The 19,341-nt window shown below is 39.5% G+C and overlaps 1 protein-coding gene across 1 annotated transcript; it reads right to left on the reverse strand.

Moving 5' to 3' along the window:
* Window positions 1-4,574: 4,574 nt before the first annotated feature.
* On the reverse strand, window positions 4,575-19,042 carry LOC311134621 (calretinin-like). The gene is made up of 11 exons (XM_084168357.1): window positions 18,871-19,042; window positions 15,437-15,513; window positions 14,245-14,334; window positions 13,870-13,950; window positions 12,706-12,762; window positions 12,005-12,082; window positions 7,161-7,216; window positions 7,005-7,044; window positions 6,761-6,814; window positions 5,325-5,396; window positions 4,575-5,195 (listed from the first exon to the last, which is right to left on the reverse strand). The coding sequence occupies exons 1-11, from the start codon at window positions 18,962-18,964 to the stop codon at window positions 5,079-5,081; spliced, it is 816 nt and encodes a 271-aa protein (XP_084024483.1). The 5' UTR covers window positions 18,965-19,042; the 3' UTR covers window positions 4,575-5,078.
* Window positions 19,043-19,341: the final 299 nt, after the last annotated feature.

Below are 19,341 nucleotides of genomic sequence, written 5' to 3' on the forward strand. Positions count from 1 at the left end.
TAATCGATGCTTGGCTGCTTTTTGAAAAATACAAATAATCGAACTCCTTTGTCCATCATTTGTTTTCTTTTTTCTTTTTTCTTTTACCTTTATTTAACTAGGCAAGTCAGTTATGAACAAATTCTTATTTACAATGACGGCCTACACCGGCCAAACCCGGACGACGCTGGGCCAATTGTGCTCATCATGTAGGCTATACGTGCGCTCTAGAGTCAATTTGATAGAAACACATCTCTGATGTGGACCTCTGTAGCTCAATTGGTAGAGCACGGCGCTTGTAACGCCAGGGTAGTGGGTTCGATCCCCGGGACCACCCATACGTAAAAATGTATGCACACATGACTGTAAGTCGCTTTGCATAAAAGTGTCTGCTAAATGGCATATTATTTATTTATTATTGGTGGGAAAATGCAAATTATGTTTTTATGCAGATTTTAGAATATTCGCATGAAAATCTGTTGCCATTTGGATGGAAACCTAGCTATAGAAGGTTACTTAATGCAAAAACAAAAGGACGGTGGTTGGTCGGAGTGGATGTGTGGGCGTATAATGCGAATGTCTAGCAACCCAAAGATTTAATGTTGGAATCTCATCACGGACAACCTTAGCTACTTTGCAACTACTTAGCATGTTAGCCAATCCTTCCCCTTACCCTAACCTTAACCCTTTTAGTTAACCCTAACGTTAAACCTTTAACCTAACTCCTAACCTTAACCCTAACCTTAAACCCTAACCCCTAGTCGTTCTTCAATTCCGGTCCTGGAGGGCCGAAACACTTCTGTTTTTTATTTCTACCGGGTAGTTAATTGCACTCACCTGGTGTCCAAGGTCTGAATTAGCCCCTGATTAGAAGGAGAGGATGAAAAACAGAGGTGTCTCGGCCCTCCAGGACCGGAATTGAAGAACCCTGTTTAAGTGCTAGCTAGCATTAGTGTTAGCCACCTAGCCACTTAGCTAACGTTAGCCACAACAATTTGTACATTCCTAACATATTGTACTTTGAGCAAATTTGTAACATATTGTATGAATTGCAATTCATAACATATGATACGAATTGAAATTCGGATACATATCGTAGGAATTGTAATTCCTAACATATCATACAAAATGGATGGTGGTCCTCTGTAGCTCAATTGGTAGAGCATGGCACTTGTAACGCCAGGGTAGTGGGTTCGATCCCCGGGACCACCCATACGAAAAAATGTATGCACACATGACTGTAAGTCACTTTGGATAAAAGCGTCTGCTAAATGGCATATTATATATATTATTATATGATGAATATCAACAAATTAATACATACCATACGAAATGTAACATATCATACTAAATGGAGTGTCTCGGATTTACTTGCAGAATAATACGAAATGCTCTGTTGAATGCATTCAGTTGTGCAACTGACAAGGTATCCCCTTTCCCTTCCCTTTCCTAAAGGAGTGCCTGGGATTTACGTACAGAATAATACGAAATGCTCTGAGACCACGTTGCAGAAGCAGCTACACCAAGAAGAGTTCAGTCTGAGTGCGCTGCAGGTTTGGGAGTAGCATGTAATATACAGTGTTGGCCACTTGGTGGCAAAACAACATCATAGTACTTTATTAAAAACAAGGTCTATGCTGAAGATTTTACAGTCAAATATATATATTTTATGCTATTGTATTTATTATTTATCAGCCCACCCAGTGTAATTATTTTAAATGTTGACATCTTAAATAAGTTGATAATCATCTCTTTATTGTCATTTATGAAGAAAAAAAAAATTATGCACTCACTAACTGTAAATCACTCTGGATAAGAGTGTCTGCTAAATGACAAATATATATATATATATATATATATATATATATTTAATCTCACGTTCAAAGGTTGAGTAGGCTATACAGAGCACAACCCCAATGGAAATCAAGCACAGCCTTACCTGGAATGCTTTATTTGTTGGATGCATTCACTAAAAGTGTTATCATTGAAGAATACGTTTTCTACCAATGCATGCAAATTATTACTATATCTTACCATTTCTGGTCTTTGCACAGTTTCTTTTAGTGCTTTCTCACTCCATTTTACAAAAAAAAATCCTTATGTTCAAGAATATTAGATGCAATATTAGTGCATAGTTTATAACTGTGAAATAGTTGTGTGTGAATGTTTGTAAATGCAATAAATGTAGAGATTCCCTCAATTCAAGGGAGAGATGTTTGGAGGGCTTTTTCTATGCCTGAGCGATGACATTGCAGATTAAATTTGCACGCAGGAAGGCATGCAAATTGCAGGCAGGAAGTGCATTCTGCTGTGTATAGCAAAAGTGAGGTGTGAGTTAGGGTTGGTGTAGCAAGAGTAATTGTACCTCTAGCTCTGAGAAGCCTTGCCCTTTCTGCTCCCATCCTGTATTTCTAGCTCACCATCACTCTCACAAGTTCCTCTCCTGTCTGCTTCCTTATTAGTCTGCTTCTCCTCACTGATTGAAACAGCAAGTCTGTTGTAAAGGCTTGTAGGTCCCCTAGGACATGGAAGCCATTTGAATATTGTCATCTATGATCTGTGTGGAAAATGAAATGGATCTTAGTAGGAATAGCCATGGAAAAGCCCTGATACCACAATTAATGCGTAAACATAATCTATGTCGAGAGAATATACTAAATGTGTTGCCAGTGGTAGGCTATTCCTTTTATATAATTGGATTTCCTTATTGCCTTTGTTGGGCACCATTATTATTTGAGATATTGTATCTCACCACACAAGCAGCTACATATATAGGATCTTAATTTAAACTATATTGTCACAGCAAAACGATCCTGCTGCAACAGGATTTGAACGTTTAGACTAGGGGTATTCAACTCTTATCCTAGGAAGTCCGGAGCCTGCTGGTTTTCTGTTCGACCTGATAATTAATTGTACCCACCTGGTGTCCCAGGTCTAAATCAGTCCCAGAGTTGAGTTTGAGGGGTTTAGACCATAACGTTTCTTGATTGTGGTTAGGCTATTAGCTGGCCAAAAGTAGGCTACATCAAAAGTGCAATACTGTTAATATAACCGTGTGCTAGTGTGGGTTTTCATTGAATTTATGTAAATCATGAAGCTCATCTGCATTTTCTGCGCTGCAGGAAAATTCTCAGCAACAAAAGAGTGATCAAATTAAGATCCTACATTTATATGTGTTGGGATGGCCTAAGTCATCCCAACATATTACATTACATTGCATTATGGGTATGTGGGAGGATAGTCCCTTGGGACAAAGACTGGGTTTGCCTATGTGCAATCATCAAAGCTACAGTGGGATGCTTAGAAATGTCTCGGTCATGTGTTGATGGCATGTTGGCAGTGTAATTTACAGTTTGTTAGTTGTCATGTGTCGGTTCAGTGATTAAATGGGCCAGGCCTCAATCTTTTCCCGATATGATTCTGTTTTAATTGGGCATTGCCTGCATCTGTATACCAGCTGGCCTCTTCCCTCTACGTCTGTAAATATTTCATAATTTTAAACCATCATGAAATGTAGCATTTCAAACTTGTTTGTATTTCTCACAGGGAGGACCATCTACAATGATGTGCAAATATATATAATTATCTAGTGTATTGTACAGTGAAAAATATAATTTGTAAACAGGCTCAGTATTTATGTCTTAGTCACCAGTGTGTATTGGTGTTTGTGTGTATGTTACTCAGTGGATGTCCTGTAGGGAATTTAGGCAGGGACATCCATTCAATCACTATTTAATTCTCAATAGCTATATTTAAAGAGTACATTAATAAAACACCAGGGTCCCTTTCATAAAGTATACTGTATGCATACATAATGAGAGTCATCTTCACATCTAGTCATAATATCAGTTATTAGTTAAGATCAGGATGGTGATTGCAGATTGCAATTAAGCTAAAACATGTCTATTTGAATCTTAATGATATTTTAACCAAATAGCATACAATAATTTTGTATCATAAATTGTTACTTTTGGTCTGACTAAATATAGACTAATAAGTCTTTGTTAATAAGCATTTTATAGAAATTACTACAACATAACACAAATGCTAATCTCTGTGCATTGCACGTTGGATGAAAAAGCTAGTATTTTCTTGCAAAACCTGCCTTTCAATTAAACATTTAAATAGTAATGATTCATTGATAGGTATTTCTACAAGCTCGGCTGTGCGAGAGGGAAGTTTGACTGCTGAATTATTGAGCTCGTTTTAAAAGCATCTGCACACAATTAGAGGGGATTTTACTATAAATATGTCCTGCTTTAGAAATACCCATATAGGGAATTTAGAACATGATGGAGGTATTCTCTTATAATGACAGAAATGTGTGAGTGTTTCTGTGTGTGGTCGCAGTAACATTCACTGTTGTCTGGTTTGACAGTAGGACTCTCCTTATTTTCTCCCCACTCTCCCCCCACTTCATCTTTAGAAATACTCATTGATACTAACATAAAACAGAGGGCATCTCAGTGTTTTTCCAAGACACTTTTTTCAAAGCAGCGTGTCAATATTCAATTGAATGGATTATAAATTCTAAGCACAAGGAGGGGTAGCGAGCGAGGTGAAAACAATGTGAAAGTCAAAATGAGACGAACCTTAATCGTAAGATATCTTTAATTAATGCTTTCGATAACATCCTCATTATAACAGTATAAGCCAGAAAACCCAACATCAAAAATCTAAATGTAACATGATAATAATTTAACGATGAAACACCAGATCAAACAGAGAAAAAAGAGAGGAGAAAAGTCAAACCAAGCATTCAGAATAAATAATCGTATCATATTCATTTTCATTCCTCTCCTGTTCACATTGCAATCATAGTTATCATAAGTACCTTATTATCTTTATTCATTTTGTTAAATGTAGAGTTTAGGGATTGAGCAGAGAGCAACGTAAGAGCTGGGTCAGTCTGCAGGGACGAGTGGGGACAGGGGTCATGAGGGAGAGCTGGTTTGTGCTTCTCAGTTGCACATTCATGAAGGGAGTGACCGGCACATGCACCAGGTTACAGTCGTCAAGCAGCTGGAGGTGGGTGTGATCTGAGGATGGGCAGATAGGGTCATGGAGGTCAAAAAACAGACAGCGATGGTTGTCAGGGTTCACAGCATGGGCTCCCTGCAGAGCACAATCTCCAGCTCGGAGCGGTACAACTTCCCCCCGTCCGACAGGGCCATGATGCTCTTCTTGTAGCCAATCAGGTTTTTGGTGTCCACCTCCTGAGAGAAGATTAGAGAAGACAAGACTCCATTATCTATACTGGTGCTTCTGTAATGACGCATTATAATGAGAAATTCAGCATTATGTGGGAATGAGAGCTGAGCTCCAAACCTTCCATATTATCTCACCTTTTTGTTCTTTTCATAGAGGTCACGCAACAGAGCATCGAGCTCCTGCTCATCAATGTAGCCGTTTCCATCCTGGAAGAACGAGGGGTAAAATGTATCATATACCTGCATTAGAACCGCTCTCAATTCCCTACTTTCAATGGAAGTTTAAAAAGGTACACTTCCCTTAACATTTCACTCATGAATAAAGAATATGTACTGTATATGGCTGCTCGAGAGCAAAAGCTTTAAATGTATAAGGAGACATTGTGGAGGGGAAGGGCCATGGTACTGAAGTTACAGTGGTGGGGTTTTTCTTTGGGAAGCCGGGAAACAGACTGTCTTGGTTGCGTGCTGTCAAACATTTTGTGTTTTTCAAAGCTCTGCACATTTTAATTTTGGCACAGTGAGCCATGTTAGTGTTTGGTTGACCTGGCGTGCTTCTTGCTCTCGCCATTCTTTTTTACCCATAATTCCATAGCAGTGACAGCAGCTGCCAGTGATTCAGCTGCAGGGTGGAGGTTGAAACAAATGATGAAATAATTATGCACGTAAATGTTAGCGTTTGACACACATCATGTGTACATGGACTGCGTTTCATTTATAATTGAGCGTCTGCCCCAGTCCTCTCAGTAAGCATCTAGTCCAGACATAGGCACGCAAAAAGCCCTCTGCTCTGCTGAAGCATTTCAATTTTACTCTCCATCATCACTTTCATTTCAGTCCACATTTGAAAACTTTTGGCATATTAAGTCACAGGATCTAACCTGTCACTCAGGGAGTCTGTGAGCTGTTTGGAGCCATGCTGATGTAATAGTTGTCTTATGGATCACTAGTTTAATATTGTGAAACATGTAACCCTCAATAGAGAATAATGCATGCTCTTGTTGGAAAATGTAGCAACATACTGTAATTCAATAGAGAACAATGTATATGTAATGAAACATGTATCACAATACTTGTAGCCTACAAAGCAATGGCGACAAGAAATTGGCAGAGATACAGTGCAGGTTTTGCATTAGGCCAAATCAAATAGTCCATATATCACAATCAATTCTAGGGGTATCAACAACACACGAGTGATACGAGTTGGCATTTTACTTGCTTGAAGTCAGATCCCTATCCACTACATGCCAAGCCAGATGTAATGCTATTATCCCAAGACATTACTCCATTCCACAACAGCAGTTTGTTCCTGAAATCTGGCATCACCTGTCCACAAATGATGGAATTTATGTTCAACCAACACTCAAACAAGAACAGCAGGTGTACCAATAAAGCTTATTTACCTACCCGGATGAGCGGAAAGACCACTGTTTTGCATAGACATGGCTTTCACGACAGAGAGTGAAACAACTCAGTCATCCACCAAACCTGATTGAAAGTTAAATACTATACATACAGCATTTAGCAAACTGTATCCTTTTAGAATATCCAATCACATATCATGAATGTACCTTGTCGTAGAATGCAAAGATAGCATTGAACTGCTCAGAGGTCAGTTTGATACCCTGTAAAACACATTTAGAAATAAAAACATATTATAACAGAACAGCATGATGTTACTGAGTTAGATTGCAAATTAATGATTGTGTTCTGAAATATCAAATGATCATGTTGCCGGTATTTTTATCAGCCCAAATTACTGTGGAAAAGGCATTTGTTTGAAGGGACTATCAGTTCCTCTTGCACACTCCTCACCTGGAACTTCAGTAAGAAATTTTCCTGAACTGGGAGAAGCCTTAAAAGAGAAGAACAGAGAACAGAGAATCATTTCCATGAAACACTTGTTAGGAGTGTCGGATGCTGAAGGCAAACATGAAATAGAAACATTTCTTCTCAGTTACTGACAGTCACCTCGCCATTTCTGACAGGCCCAGCTTCCCATCTCCGTTTAGATCAAACATCTTGAGCTACAGAGAGAGAGCGAGAGAGAGAGAGAGAGAGAGACAAGGAGGGAGGGAGGTCGAGATAGAGACATTAAAGCAAGGGGCCTTCACCAGTTGTGACAACAAGTTTGGCTCTTCATACATTTTATTTTATTTACAATGCTACTCTGTCGTCAGTCCGTTGTACATGGAAGTTGCTACTCAACACTAAGACTGAACAATACAGATTGGTTTTCTCCCCAGAGTAATTCAGGTCAAGCTTTAGGCCTTGAAGTTCAAACAGATGTTTGAACATCTGCTGTTGGAACACACAACCCGTAGGACATCGTGAGTCCCACTCCCAACGACTCAACCACATGGCAGCCACCAGCATGACGGGACAAGGGATACATAGCTCCCCTGTTCACATATAAAGTATATTACATAATACCTACAGACAATGACTACAGATGTAGGATCTTAATTTGATCACTCTTTTGTTGCTGATACATTGTAGAATAATAGTGAAGACATCAAAACTATGAAATAACACATATGGAATCATGTAGTAACCAAAAAAGTGTTTACCAAATCAAAATATATTTTATATTTGAGATTCTTTAAATAGGCACCCTTTTCCTTGATGCACGCTTTGCACACTCTTGGCATTCTCTCAACCAGCTTCATGAGGAATGCTTTTCCAACAGTCTTGAAGGAGTTCCCACATATGCTGAGCACTTGTTGGCTGCTTTTCCTTCACTCTGCCGTCCGACTCATCCCAAACCATCTCAATTTGGTTGAGGTCGGGTGATTGTGGAGGCCAGGTCATCTGATGCAGCACTCCATCACTCTCCTTCTTGGTAAAATAGCCCTTACACAGCCTGGAGGTGTGTTGGGTCATTGCCCTGTTGAAAAACAAATGATAGTCCCACTAAGCCCAAACCAGATGGGATGGCGTAACGCTGCAGAATGCTGTGGTAGCCATGCTGGTCAAGTGTGCCTTGAATTCTAAATAAATCACATACAGTGTCACCAGCAAAGCACCACCACACCCTAACATCTTCTCCTCCATGCTTTACGGTGGGAAATACACATGCGGAGATAATCCGTTCACCAACACCGCGTCTCACAAAGACACGGCGGTTGGAACCAAAAATCTCAAATTTGGACTCCAGACCAAAGGACAGATTTCCACCGGTCTAATGTCCATTGCTCGTGTTTCTTGGCCCAAGCAAGTCTCTTCTTCTTATTGGTGTCCTTTAGTAGTGGTTTCTTTGCAACAATTCGACCATGAAGGCCTGATTCACACAATCTCCTCTGAACAGTTGATGTTGAGATGTGTCTGTTACTTGAAATCTGTGAAGCATTTATTTGGGCTGCAATTTCTGAGGCTGGTAACTTATCCTCTGCAGCAGAGGTAACTCTGGGTAACTCTGGGTCTTCCATTCCTGTGGCGGTCCTCATGAGAGCCAGTTTCATCATAGCGCTTGTTGGTTTTTGCGAGTGCACTTGAAGAAACTTTCAAAGTTCTTGAAATGTTCCATATTGACTGACCTTCATGTCCTAAAGTAATGATGGACTGTTCTTTCTCTTTGCTTATTTGAGCTGTTCTTGCCATAATAAGGACTTGGTATTTTACCAAATAGGGCTATCTTCTGTATACACCCCCTACCTTGTCACAACACAACTGATTGGCTCACACACACTAAGAAGGAAAGAAATTCCACAAATTAACTATTAAGAAGGCACACCTGTTAATTGAAATGCATTCCAGGTGACAACCTCATGAAGCTGGTTGAGAGAATGCCAAGAGTGTGCAAAGCTGTCATCAAGGCAAAAGGTGGCTACTTTGAAGAATCTCAAATCTAAAATATATTTTGATTTGTTTAACACTTTTTTTGTCACTACATGATTCCATATGTGTTATTTCATAGTTTTGACGTCTTCGCTATTATTCTACAATGTAGAAAATAGTAAAAATAGAGAAAAACCCTTGAATGAGTAGGTGTTCTAAAACTTTTGACCGGTAGTGTATATTAGTTATCTTAAATAGATTTTCTGTATCCTGTGGTGCAGGATGTGGTGGTGTTGGTTATTTCTCAGATAAGTTTGTGAGGAAGGCATAGTAGTTTGGGGCTGGGGGTACTGCAATTTTTCTGCTGACTGTGGGGATGCTGATTTTTTTGTTGTTGCCCGCACTGAAGACGTCTATATCGGTCCACCAATACATGACTAGTAATGGCCCAGCGCAGAACTATTTTTGTGGAAAAGTGTGTTTACCAGCATTTGTAACTTGAGTCTGATAATTATCTGTACAAAACAGTTAATCTGATAATACTTGATATATGTTTTCCAGTTTCTTGAAATACTTTGCTAATGCAACTTTTATCTACAGTGGGAAAAAAAAAGTATTTAGTCAGCCACCAATTGTGCAAGTTCTCCCACTTAAAAAGATGAGAGAGGCCTGTAATTTTCATCATAGGTACACGTCAACTATGACAGACAAATTGAGAAAAGAAAATCCAGAAAATCACATTGTAGGATTTTTAATGAATTTATTTGCAAATTATGGTGGAAAATAAGTATTTGGTCACCTACAAACAAGCATGATTTCTGGCTCTCACAGACCTGTAACTTCTTCTTTAAGAGGCTCCTCTGTCCTCCACTCGTTACCTGTATTAATGGCACCTGTTTGAACTTGTTATCAGTATAAAAGACACCTGTCCACAACCTCAAACAGTCACACTCCAAACTCCACTATGGCCAAGACCAAAGAGCTGTCAAAGGACACCAGAAACAAAATTGTAGACCTGCACCAGGCTGGGAAGACTGAATCTGCAATAGGTAAGCAGCTTGGTTTGAAGAAATCAACTGTGGGAGCAATTATTAGGAAATGGAAGACATACAAGACCACTGATAATCTCCCTCGATCTGGGGCACCACGCAAGATCTCACCCCGTGGGGTCAAAATGATCACAAGAACGGTGAGCAAAAATCCCAGAACCACACGGGGGGACCTAGTGAATGACCTGCAGAGAGCTGGGACCAAAGTAACAAAGCCTAACATCAGTAACACACTACGCCGCCAGGGATTCAAATCCTGCAGTGCCAGATGTGTCCCCCTGCTTAAGCCAGTACATGTCCAGGCCCGTCTGAAGTTTGCTAGAGTGCATTTGGATGATCCAGAAGAGGATTGGGAGAATGTCATATGGTCAGATGAAACCAAAATAGAACTTTTTGGTAAAAACTCAACTCGTCGTGTTTGGAGGACAAAGAATGCTGAGTTACATCCAAAGAACACCATACCTACTGTGAAGCATGGGGTTGGAAACATCATGCTTTGGGGCTGTTTTTCTACAAAGGGACCAGGATGACTGATCCGTGTAAAGGAAAGAATGAATGGGGCCATGTATCGTGAGATTTTGAGTGAAAACCTCCTTCCATCAGCAAGGGCATTGAAGATGAAACGTGGCTGGGTCTTTCAGCATGACAATGATCCCAAACACACCGCCCGGGCAACGAAGGAGTGGCTTCGTAAGAAGCATTTCAAGGTCCTGGAGTGGCCTAGCCAGTCTCCAGATCTCAACCCCATAGAAAATCTTTGGAGGGAGTTGAAAGTCTGTGTTGCCCAGCGACAGCCCCAAAACATCACTGCTCTAGAGGAGATCTGCATGGAGGAATGGGCCAAAATACCAGCAACAGTGTGTGAAAACCTTGTGAAGACTTACAGAAAACGTTTGACCTGTGTCATTGCCAACAAAGGGTATATAACAAAGTATTGAGAAACTTTTGTTATTGACCAAATACTTATTTTCCACCATAATTTGCAAATAAATTCATAAAAAATCCTACAATGTGATTTTCTGGAGAAAATAAATCTCATTTTGTCTGTCATAGTTGACGTGTACCTATGGTGAAAATTACAGGCCTCTCTCATCTTTTTAAGTGGGAGAACTTGCACAATTGGTGGCTGACTAAATACTTTTTTTCCCCACTGTATGTGAAAACTGAAATGGTATTTTCATTCCTTTTCAGTAGACACTCTTATCCAGAGCTTATCCTTACAGTAGTGAGTGGATACATTGTCATACTGTTTTGCACTGGTCCCTCGTGGGAATCGAACCCACAACCCTAGCATTGCAAGCACCATGCTCTACTAACTGAGCCACACCATCACATCACATCGTCACAAACCATTTGATGTCTCAATGTACTCAATTACTGTATTGTGGATTGTTTTTCTTCATGGTGATGGAAAGTCTACAGGTACAAACCTAGATGACCAGTCTATGTACAATACAGTAATGTACATTTACATTAAGTGGTTTGTAAGGAGGGTAAATTAATGCTGCACAAAAAGTGGTTGTTTTCCATGTTATTTCATCAAGAAAAATATTTTATTTGATGTGGATGTGTTGTGTCTTTGCCCATAACTTTGTACCTTTTGATGTAAATGTTTGAGGACGGGTTTTGTTCTTTCTGGATTCCATTAGAATGACAATCGCAGATAAAGGGACAGGGCAACAACTCTTACAATTCCAACTATTGAATCCTGCAAGATACTGTTCTTAATTATACAACTACCTTTTTTGCCAAAGCAGAGATGCTGAAAATGTTTTATGCCTGTGCTACAGCCATCTATATTGGTCCGCTAATACTAGTACAGGCCCAGTGCACTACTTTTGTAAATAAATATACACATTTATTGTTTTTATTTCCCCCCGATTTTTCAGTGGGTGCTGCAGCACCCTCAGCACCCCTTCTTCCCACGGCTATGGAGGAAGGGTTTGGATACGGTACAGGAAGGGATTAATTTAGACTGAAAATACTCACTATTGTCTGTGTGTACTCTTGAAGCTTCTGGTCATCGTAGTGTCTGTTGGCTTTCTTCAGCAGGTCTGAGAGGAATCCCTGTGGAGGTGAGAAAAGTGAGATAACTATAATCCCCTAATAGGTTAAAAGAAATCCTATGATCTTAGAGAGTCTGGCTCGTCTATACGTTAGCGCTGAGGCCCCAGTTATTGCTTTCCGTCAGTCATGTAAGTATTGGCTTACGCAGAATTGGAAGTGTCACATACATTCTCAGATCCTTCATTGACAGAAAGGGCCATTCTATCTATCACTACCAGCCTGTGTTACAGTAACATCCTGCAGTTCCCTGCAGATAAGACAGCAGAAAACGCTTTAGAAATTAATCAGTGTCAGACAACAGCATAATGGGTGGTATTACAAGTCAAGATTTGTATAGTGTCTTTGTCTGACAGCCGTTGAGACAAGAGAAATATGCATAGTCCCCATTTGCCTCACTGCATCAACACAACAACTATACCTGCAAGTTTTTGGGTGTTGGTTTCTAAAGCTTCATTTACATTGTAAAGTATAATAATGCATCTCCTTGTCATCTTATAGCTGGATCGAATGACAAGGAGAGTTAGGAGACAACTATTGACTATGGTTGGAGCTCTACCATAGTTTGTAAAAGGACATACTGTAAACATGTCTTACATTGATGGTTAACAAGTGAGGAACCATACCTTTAGTTCATTAGCTTCAATGTACCCACTGCGATCTGTATCGTATCGTCGCCAAGCCTACATATGCAAACACAAAGTCACACACATTAGAAATGAAAAAATAGACACACAGCCAATCACTTGCTCCGACAGTAGTACCAATCACATTGTAAATGAGCCATCTCATTCCTCCACTCACAATCAAACACCCCCATATCCAATGTCCTTTAACACCAAAGCAATCGAAATGGATTGTATTAATGGGATTGCATGTGACGTTCATGAATTACTCTCTGGAGGGACAGAGATCACTTTCAAAAGGAGAGGAAGAGCACCAAAAAATCCTATCCAATTTATGTGGCTGGTAATTGTTAGTTGTTTCTTCCCGTTATCACACTTGGGTCTTCATTATACTTTCCAGATTTCTTTCCTATCTCCCACACATTGTGAGAGGGCAAGGAGAGAGAAATGCTTTTTAATTAATGTTTTAATCTAGCAGCTGTCCCTGTTTCCAGAAAGGGCTCTTATCAAAGATAGATGCCCTCCCTCTCCAGGTCTGTTGAGAATTACAGCCTCACATCTATAATATATGATTCTGAAAATAGAAGTTTGTACTTCCTCATTCGATCCCTTTAAAAGTCTTTGTTACCACACCGGGTGATTAAAAAGCCTAATTTTCTCTTTCTCATTTAATTCTTCCTGCCCTTGACATAATGGGAGTGCAGTGGGTGACTGGATGGTCCCTCCTGGTATCACTGATAATCAAACTCTTTCCATTTACACTGTATGAGAACTAATCTGACAGAGCTGTCAAGAGTCTCTGGAATTTCATCTCCTCTACCAGTGAGTGATTGTGGCTTTTCTCTTGGCAGAGGACACATGACAGAGAAAAATAACCTTTGAGTATGACTTTTTTTTACATTGAAACTTTTCTCTCAAATGTTGTATTACTTTCAGTGCAATTCCCTAATATGATTTGGGTATGATTTGGGCTGGGCAACGATTCCAAAATGTGGATTGTTGTGGGTTTTAATTGCTTTGTTTAATTGTTGTTTTTCATTCTGCTTTATTACAGTAGCTCTGTATTTCCAATCCCACCAACACACATTATAAATAGCCTGTACGAGTCTTCACATTCTTACTCAAACCAAATTAATACTCAAACCATCTATTTTCACCACTTACCGCCATGAACTCAGAACTGGATCCCACAAACTCTCTGAAGCAAAGCAGGAAGTTCTCCTCTGTGGGCAAAATCTGAGCCAGCTGGAGAAGAAGAGAAAGAGAGAGATTAATTAGGGAGAAAAAAGATAACCTTTGCTTCTCTGTGTTTGATAGTGTGAAAAATACTGTGTTTGATAATAGAATCTTATCTCTTAGACGAAGATTACTTGAATGAAGCATAGATCATCGATTCATCAACAGTTTCAGAACACATCTACCATAATAGTATCTGATTATTTCTGCATTGATTTGCAAACTGCCCGAGATCACTGGTAATACTTATCATTAGCATAATCAAATCCTCATTGATCTGAAAAGGAAAAAATGTCAGCTCACCTCTGACATCTCAATTCTCCCATCTGCGTTCTTGTCAAACTTCTGCATAAACTCCTTCATCTTCTCTCTGAAAGTGGAGTTTGATGGGTCCTATAACACATGCACAAATACACGCAAATATCAGTTTGTCATGACACAAACATCAGTAAAGATCTTTTTTTTTTACGCAAACCATCCTCTCGTGTTATAGGACTGTGGTCACGCACATTGTTGTGACAGGGCTAGTTTTAGATTTTAGTGGTTGCTACACTGGGCAGACTGAGAGATTGTTTCTCTAAAACAGACAAGCGTCTTCTCCCCAGCTAAAGGGCTCGTCATCTTCTAGTCACAGACTTTATGCAGCTACTGGGAGATTATATGTAACATGATTACTGAAGCTCTCTGATTCCTGTGTTGTACACACACGAGATGTGGTGACAGAAAGATTATTGCACTGACTCCTCCCAAGAAAGAGAATATTTTCCATCTGTGGGAGCACTCTCTGGAGAACTTTGTTGTTTTGATGTTGCTTAAATAATTAATTAGCTCTTGGTTGGACAAATCAGTTGCCTTTTAATTACTGCCAGTCCTTGACAGACTGGACAGCTTATAGACATGAGTTCATATCTCTAGGGCTTGTTCCGGAACTCAATGAACAACCTACCAGAATAGGCTACAACCTTGATTAGTGAGGAGATGCCAACATATGACTGTTGGATTAAAGAACAAACAAAATACTACCTTTACTATTGTCAGTAAAAGTTGGAAAGTTGGTGGTAGAATTACTTTGTACCTTTGCCTGTTAGCCTGTTAAAGTAAACTCACATTACACCAATTACTATGTCCAATATTTGTTTGCATGAGGTTGTACTCCTTTGGTTTCACCTAATAAAATCCAAAACATATTTACTGTTCTAATTAAAGACCAGAGCTATGACACTTTCCTTGAAAGTGGTCAGTCAATCCAGCATTACAGTATATCTGCTGTAGCATACAGTAATATATCCCTATAGAAATAATGTTACAAAATGGTATTGGATTCAGTACTGTAAAAAATTCCACATAGACCCATCAGAGACAGAATAGGCCTGAGACGTACAGTACGTAATGTATGTGGGCAGTAGTTATGTAAACAGAGATACTGTATAAACATTGCTATGACATGTTTGGTTGAATTGAGCCCTTAGTCAAGGCCCAGGGATCATTCCCTTACCACTCCGGTCCCTCTCCGTGCAATCTCCAACTCCCTGAAGAAGTTCTCCAGTTCCTTGCCCTCAATGTAGCCATTGCCTGCAGCAGAGAAAACAGGGATTTGACAAATCAGCCCAATACTATCTATCATACAGGCAGTGACTGTGAAGCATCAAAGATCCCTGTGTAATGTATAGTAGTACCACTGTGAAAGTGTGATTATTGAGAAGTGAGATTGTACAAATTTGATAGCAAATTAGGCCAATGCGTCCCTGTTTTACAGTAATACTCCAGAACTACGTTTATCTTGCTTGCTTGCTGGCTGATTGGATGGCTGGCTCAATGACTGACATAATAACTAACTAATTTGTTGTCCAGATGGTTAGCATGCTGCGAGGCTGGCTCTGGCTGACGTGATTTGTGAGCTTGCACTCAAACGTTGGAAACTGCTTAATTAAATCCCTTGAAGGGGTCTCCCAGTCTTGAAATGCACTTTTACTCTCTCTTTCTCTCTCTCCATCTCCCTCTAATTGAGGCCTCCAAAGCCTTTTAAGTCCAGTTATTTGAAAAGACAATGGGGAAATCTCTGCCTGGCAAGACAGTGTACGAAATCAATGCAGGAATCCCAACTTCAAATAAATGTGCCTAGTTGCACCCTTGCCAGGATTATTTGGATGTCTATAAATAATGGTGAAGGAAATGATAGAGCTTTAAACTTAATGTTGCTAAATCGAGGGAGACCAGTGAGATGGTTATTATAGTGGCTTTTGACAAATATCAACTATGCCTTTCCTATCAGCTTCACGATTGAAATGTCTTGCAAATGCCTGTGTATTAATTTGCCTGTGGATCCTAGTGACATTTGCATGGACCTGAGTACCGAAAGTCTCGGGGAAGCACTCAGTTTTATATTTACCAGAAGAACAAGTACATATCATTATGAACAAAGCAAATTTGCATTTGATTACACCGAAAACATAAATTGCTCTATATAGAGCGGATATGATTCTAGCAATATCATCATAATGCACTTTTATTTTATTGTCTCTTTATTTTATTGACATGTATACATTTTTATAATAGCTTTACATATGATTTACTTTATCATTACATGTTAGTATGACCAATATGATCCAGTGGTTTTATATGCTCATTGTCTATGAACTTTGTATGAACTTTGTATATGTGTTAATAAATCAAAAACAAGCTGAAGGTGTGCATGTATATTGCAGAGTATGCTGTGTATGATGATGTGATATACACTAGACCAAAGTAGCCTATGTACTGCAGTGTCCCATTATTTTTCAATTATCTACTCATTTACTTTTTTTCTATTTCATTGGAGAATTGCCAATAACAAATGAATACTGCTTATTTATCTAAACAGTTGTGGCAATAGAATGTGGCCAATTGTATTGGTTTATGTCCCACTTTGTGGTCACAGACATTAGCCATCTCCAACATTATCTGATATAAGCTACCTATTTATTCTTAAATGTAAAGGTATCCCTCAGAAGGTGACAACTTAAGAGTAGCATACTGTCATGCAATCAGAATGCATTATGTGACTTGTTTTAGGCACATTTGACCTCTATGGCCTATCATCTCATTATGATCTTGAGTTAGCCTATACCATCATTCATTTTGAGTCATTTTTGACACATAATTATATTCTAGGCTTATGTGAATAACAAATGCTGATAAACATTGGCAATCATTATGGTGTTATTATTATTTATCTCATACCCCAAAAAAGTGATGAACTGTTAAAACAAATACCAGCTGGTTGATAACCTCTTCCCCACAAGACAGGGAAAAGCTACAATACTATAATACATTATCAGGGGACCACAACATGATCATGCCAAGTCTTGCAATGCATTATAACTGCATCATAAATTATGCATTACTGAAATGTCAATATCAGACAGACATTAGTCAGGTATCTCTCTGTGTGTTCTCTATAGCAAAATGTTCAGCAACATTGTTGATGGGTCTAATCATTTCAGCACGATGGACAGCGGCAAAATCGGTAGGCCAATCGCATGATCTGATGTTCTGGCCTAGCCTACTTTGGTTATGCCTACTTGCACCAGACCAGCAATTCACTGAGTACCATGTCCATATCCCTATGTCATGTTGTCTTTGCAGAAAATGCTCAATCCATAGAGACAGCACAGTATAGGCCCTATAGGGTGGACCAACAGCACCAATCCCTGTTTGTGCTCAGATAACTAAACACCCAGAGGGAACTAGTACTGTAATCCGAGAGACTATTCACGCTTCGAGGATTATCATTCCGCTTCAACAAATGGCCGGGACGGAATGTGCAGTAACACAATCAATAGGGGAAACCGATTATGCCCAGAGGATGCCCAGGAATAATACGCTTGGAGGGGCGTGGGCTCGTGCGCTTGAATTGAGCCGACAACTCATCTGTATAGTGAATTACATTAATATAATACTGTTGGATTAAACTTTTATTTGTGACGAACTGTAGGAATTCGGTTGACAAACTCCCTCCTCTTTTCATACATTTAGTTACATTTTAGACGCACCTTTTTAAAGCAGGATTCCAACCATCAGTTATGATGCCTATGGAAACTCTTGAGTCTGTCCTGACATCATCCAGATGTTTTTCTTTTGTTTAATCGTGCTTTATAAAACAATACAGTGGAATAATATGATTACTGTATTTAAGCATTCAGTTAAGTTAGTGAAGCCAAATTTTTTAGAGGCCTATACAAAAAAGGCACTTATTGTGTGGTTAGGCTACATACACGTTTTAAATGGACGACAGTGTGGCACACGCCCATCCCTCCTTTAGCGCACGGTGCACTGAGGTATAGCCTAGACTTCTGATGCGTTTTGATCGATAGGCTGATATACATTGTAGTACTGATGTATTAGATTTATCTGATTGGGTTCTTCTAGTAACTGAATAAAAGTCATGCATCCATACAATCAACCTTTTTAAATCAAATATTGCATTGATCAATTAATACACAGGTAGTCTATTCTAACCTTTCTAAGGATACAGTATTTAGTGCCCACAATTAATTACATTTAAAAAGTGTATTTTTTTTAATCAATAAATCAAACAGAAACCTCAGCAGTAACACCAGGAGTTATCCAGTTGCTTTTCTAACTGCCAAGAAAGTAAATGCACTAGAATGCTTATACAGCATTTTTTGTCCAACACTTCTTGTCTTGTCCACACAAAATGAAACAAAAAATCACAATTCAAAACATCCAACATTTTATTGCCTACGCTTTTTCCATCATGACCAAAAGTTAATTTCAGTTATGATAAACAACACTTTTTAGACAGAGCTATCCCAATATCCAACATGTTAGCTTACATTTGTGTTTGCATTTGAAACAATGCCTCGTTCAAAAAAGTGCTGCGTAAAATTCAAGGTAACATTTTGGATAACGTTGTGCTCCGGTACTGACCGTCGGTATCGAAATGGTTCCAGATGTCGATGAACTGGGTGGCGCTCAATTCCGCCAGATGAAGGTGAGGAGGCTGCTGTGGTTTGTTTGCCATGTTCTCAACGACTTTTCCTCCTGTGCGCTAGAATATCCCGTGCGAACTTTTTATCTGTAGGACCACAATCCACACTGTAACCCCCCTGCGTGTTGCCGGAGCTTTTAAACCAAAGCAGAGACTGCAGTTCCCATATAGCCACGCAGGTGGCGCAGTGACACCAATATCAACGCCCTCACGCATCCATTCGTCTGCGTTCGCCACCTGATGCGAGGAATCGCGCATGGCACTATTCCATGCGGAGAGGGATGTTCAATAGTCCGAATGCATCCAAAGAACATAAATGGACTGAACCGTCCGTTGCTGTTCAGGTTTGAGCTCTGCCATCAAGAACCATATTTCTAGGCTATGTGGCTTGAATTATGTAAATCACATTG

This window comes from Coregonus lavaretus (assembly GCF_964263955.1).
Source record: "Coregonus lavaretus genome assembly, chromosome: 9".
Classification (NCBI taxonomy): Eukaryota; Metazoa; Chordata; class Actinopteri; order Salmoniformes; family Salmonidae; genus Coregonus; species Coregonus lavaretus.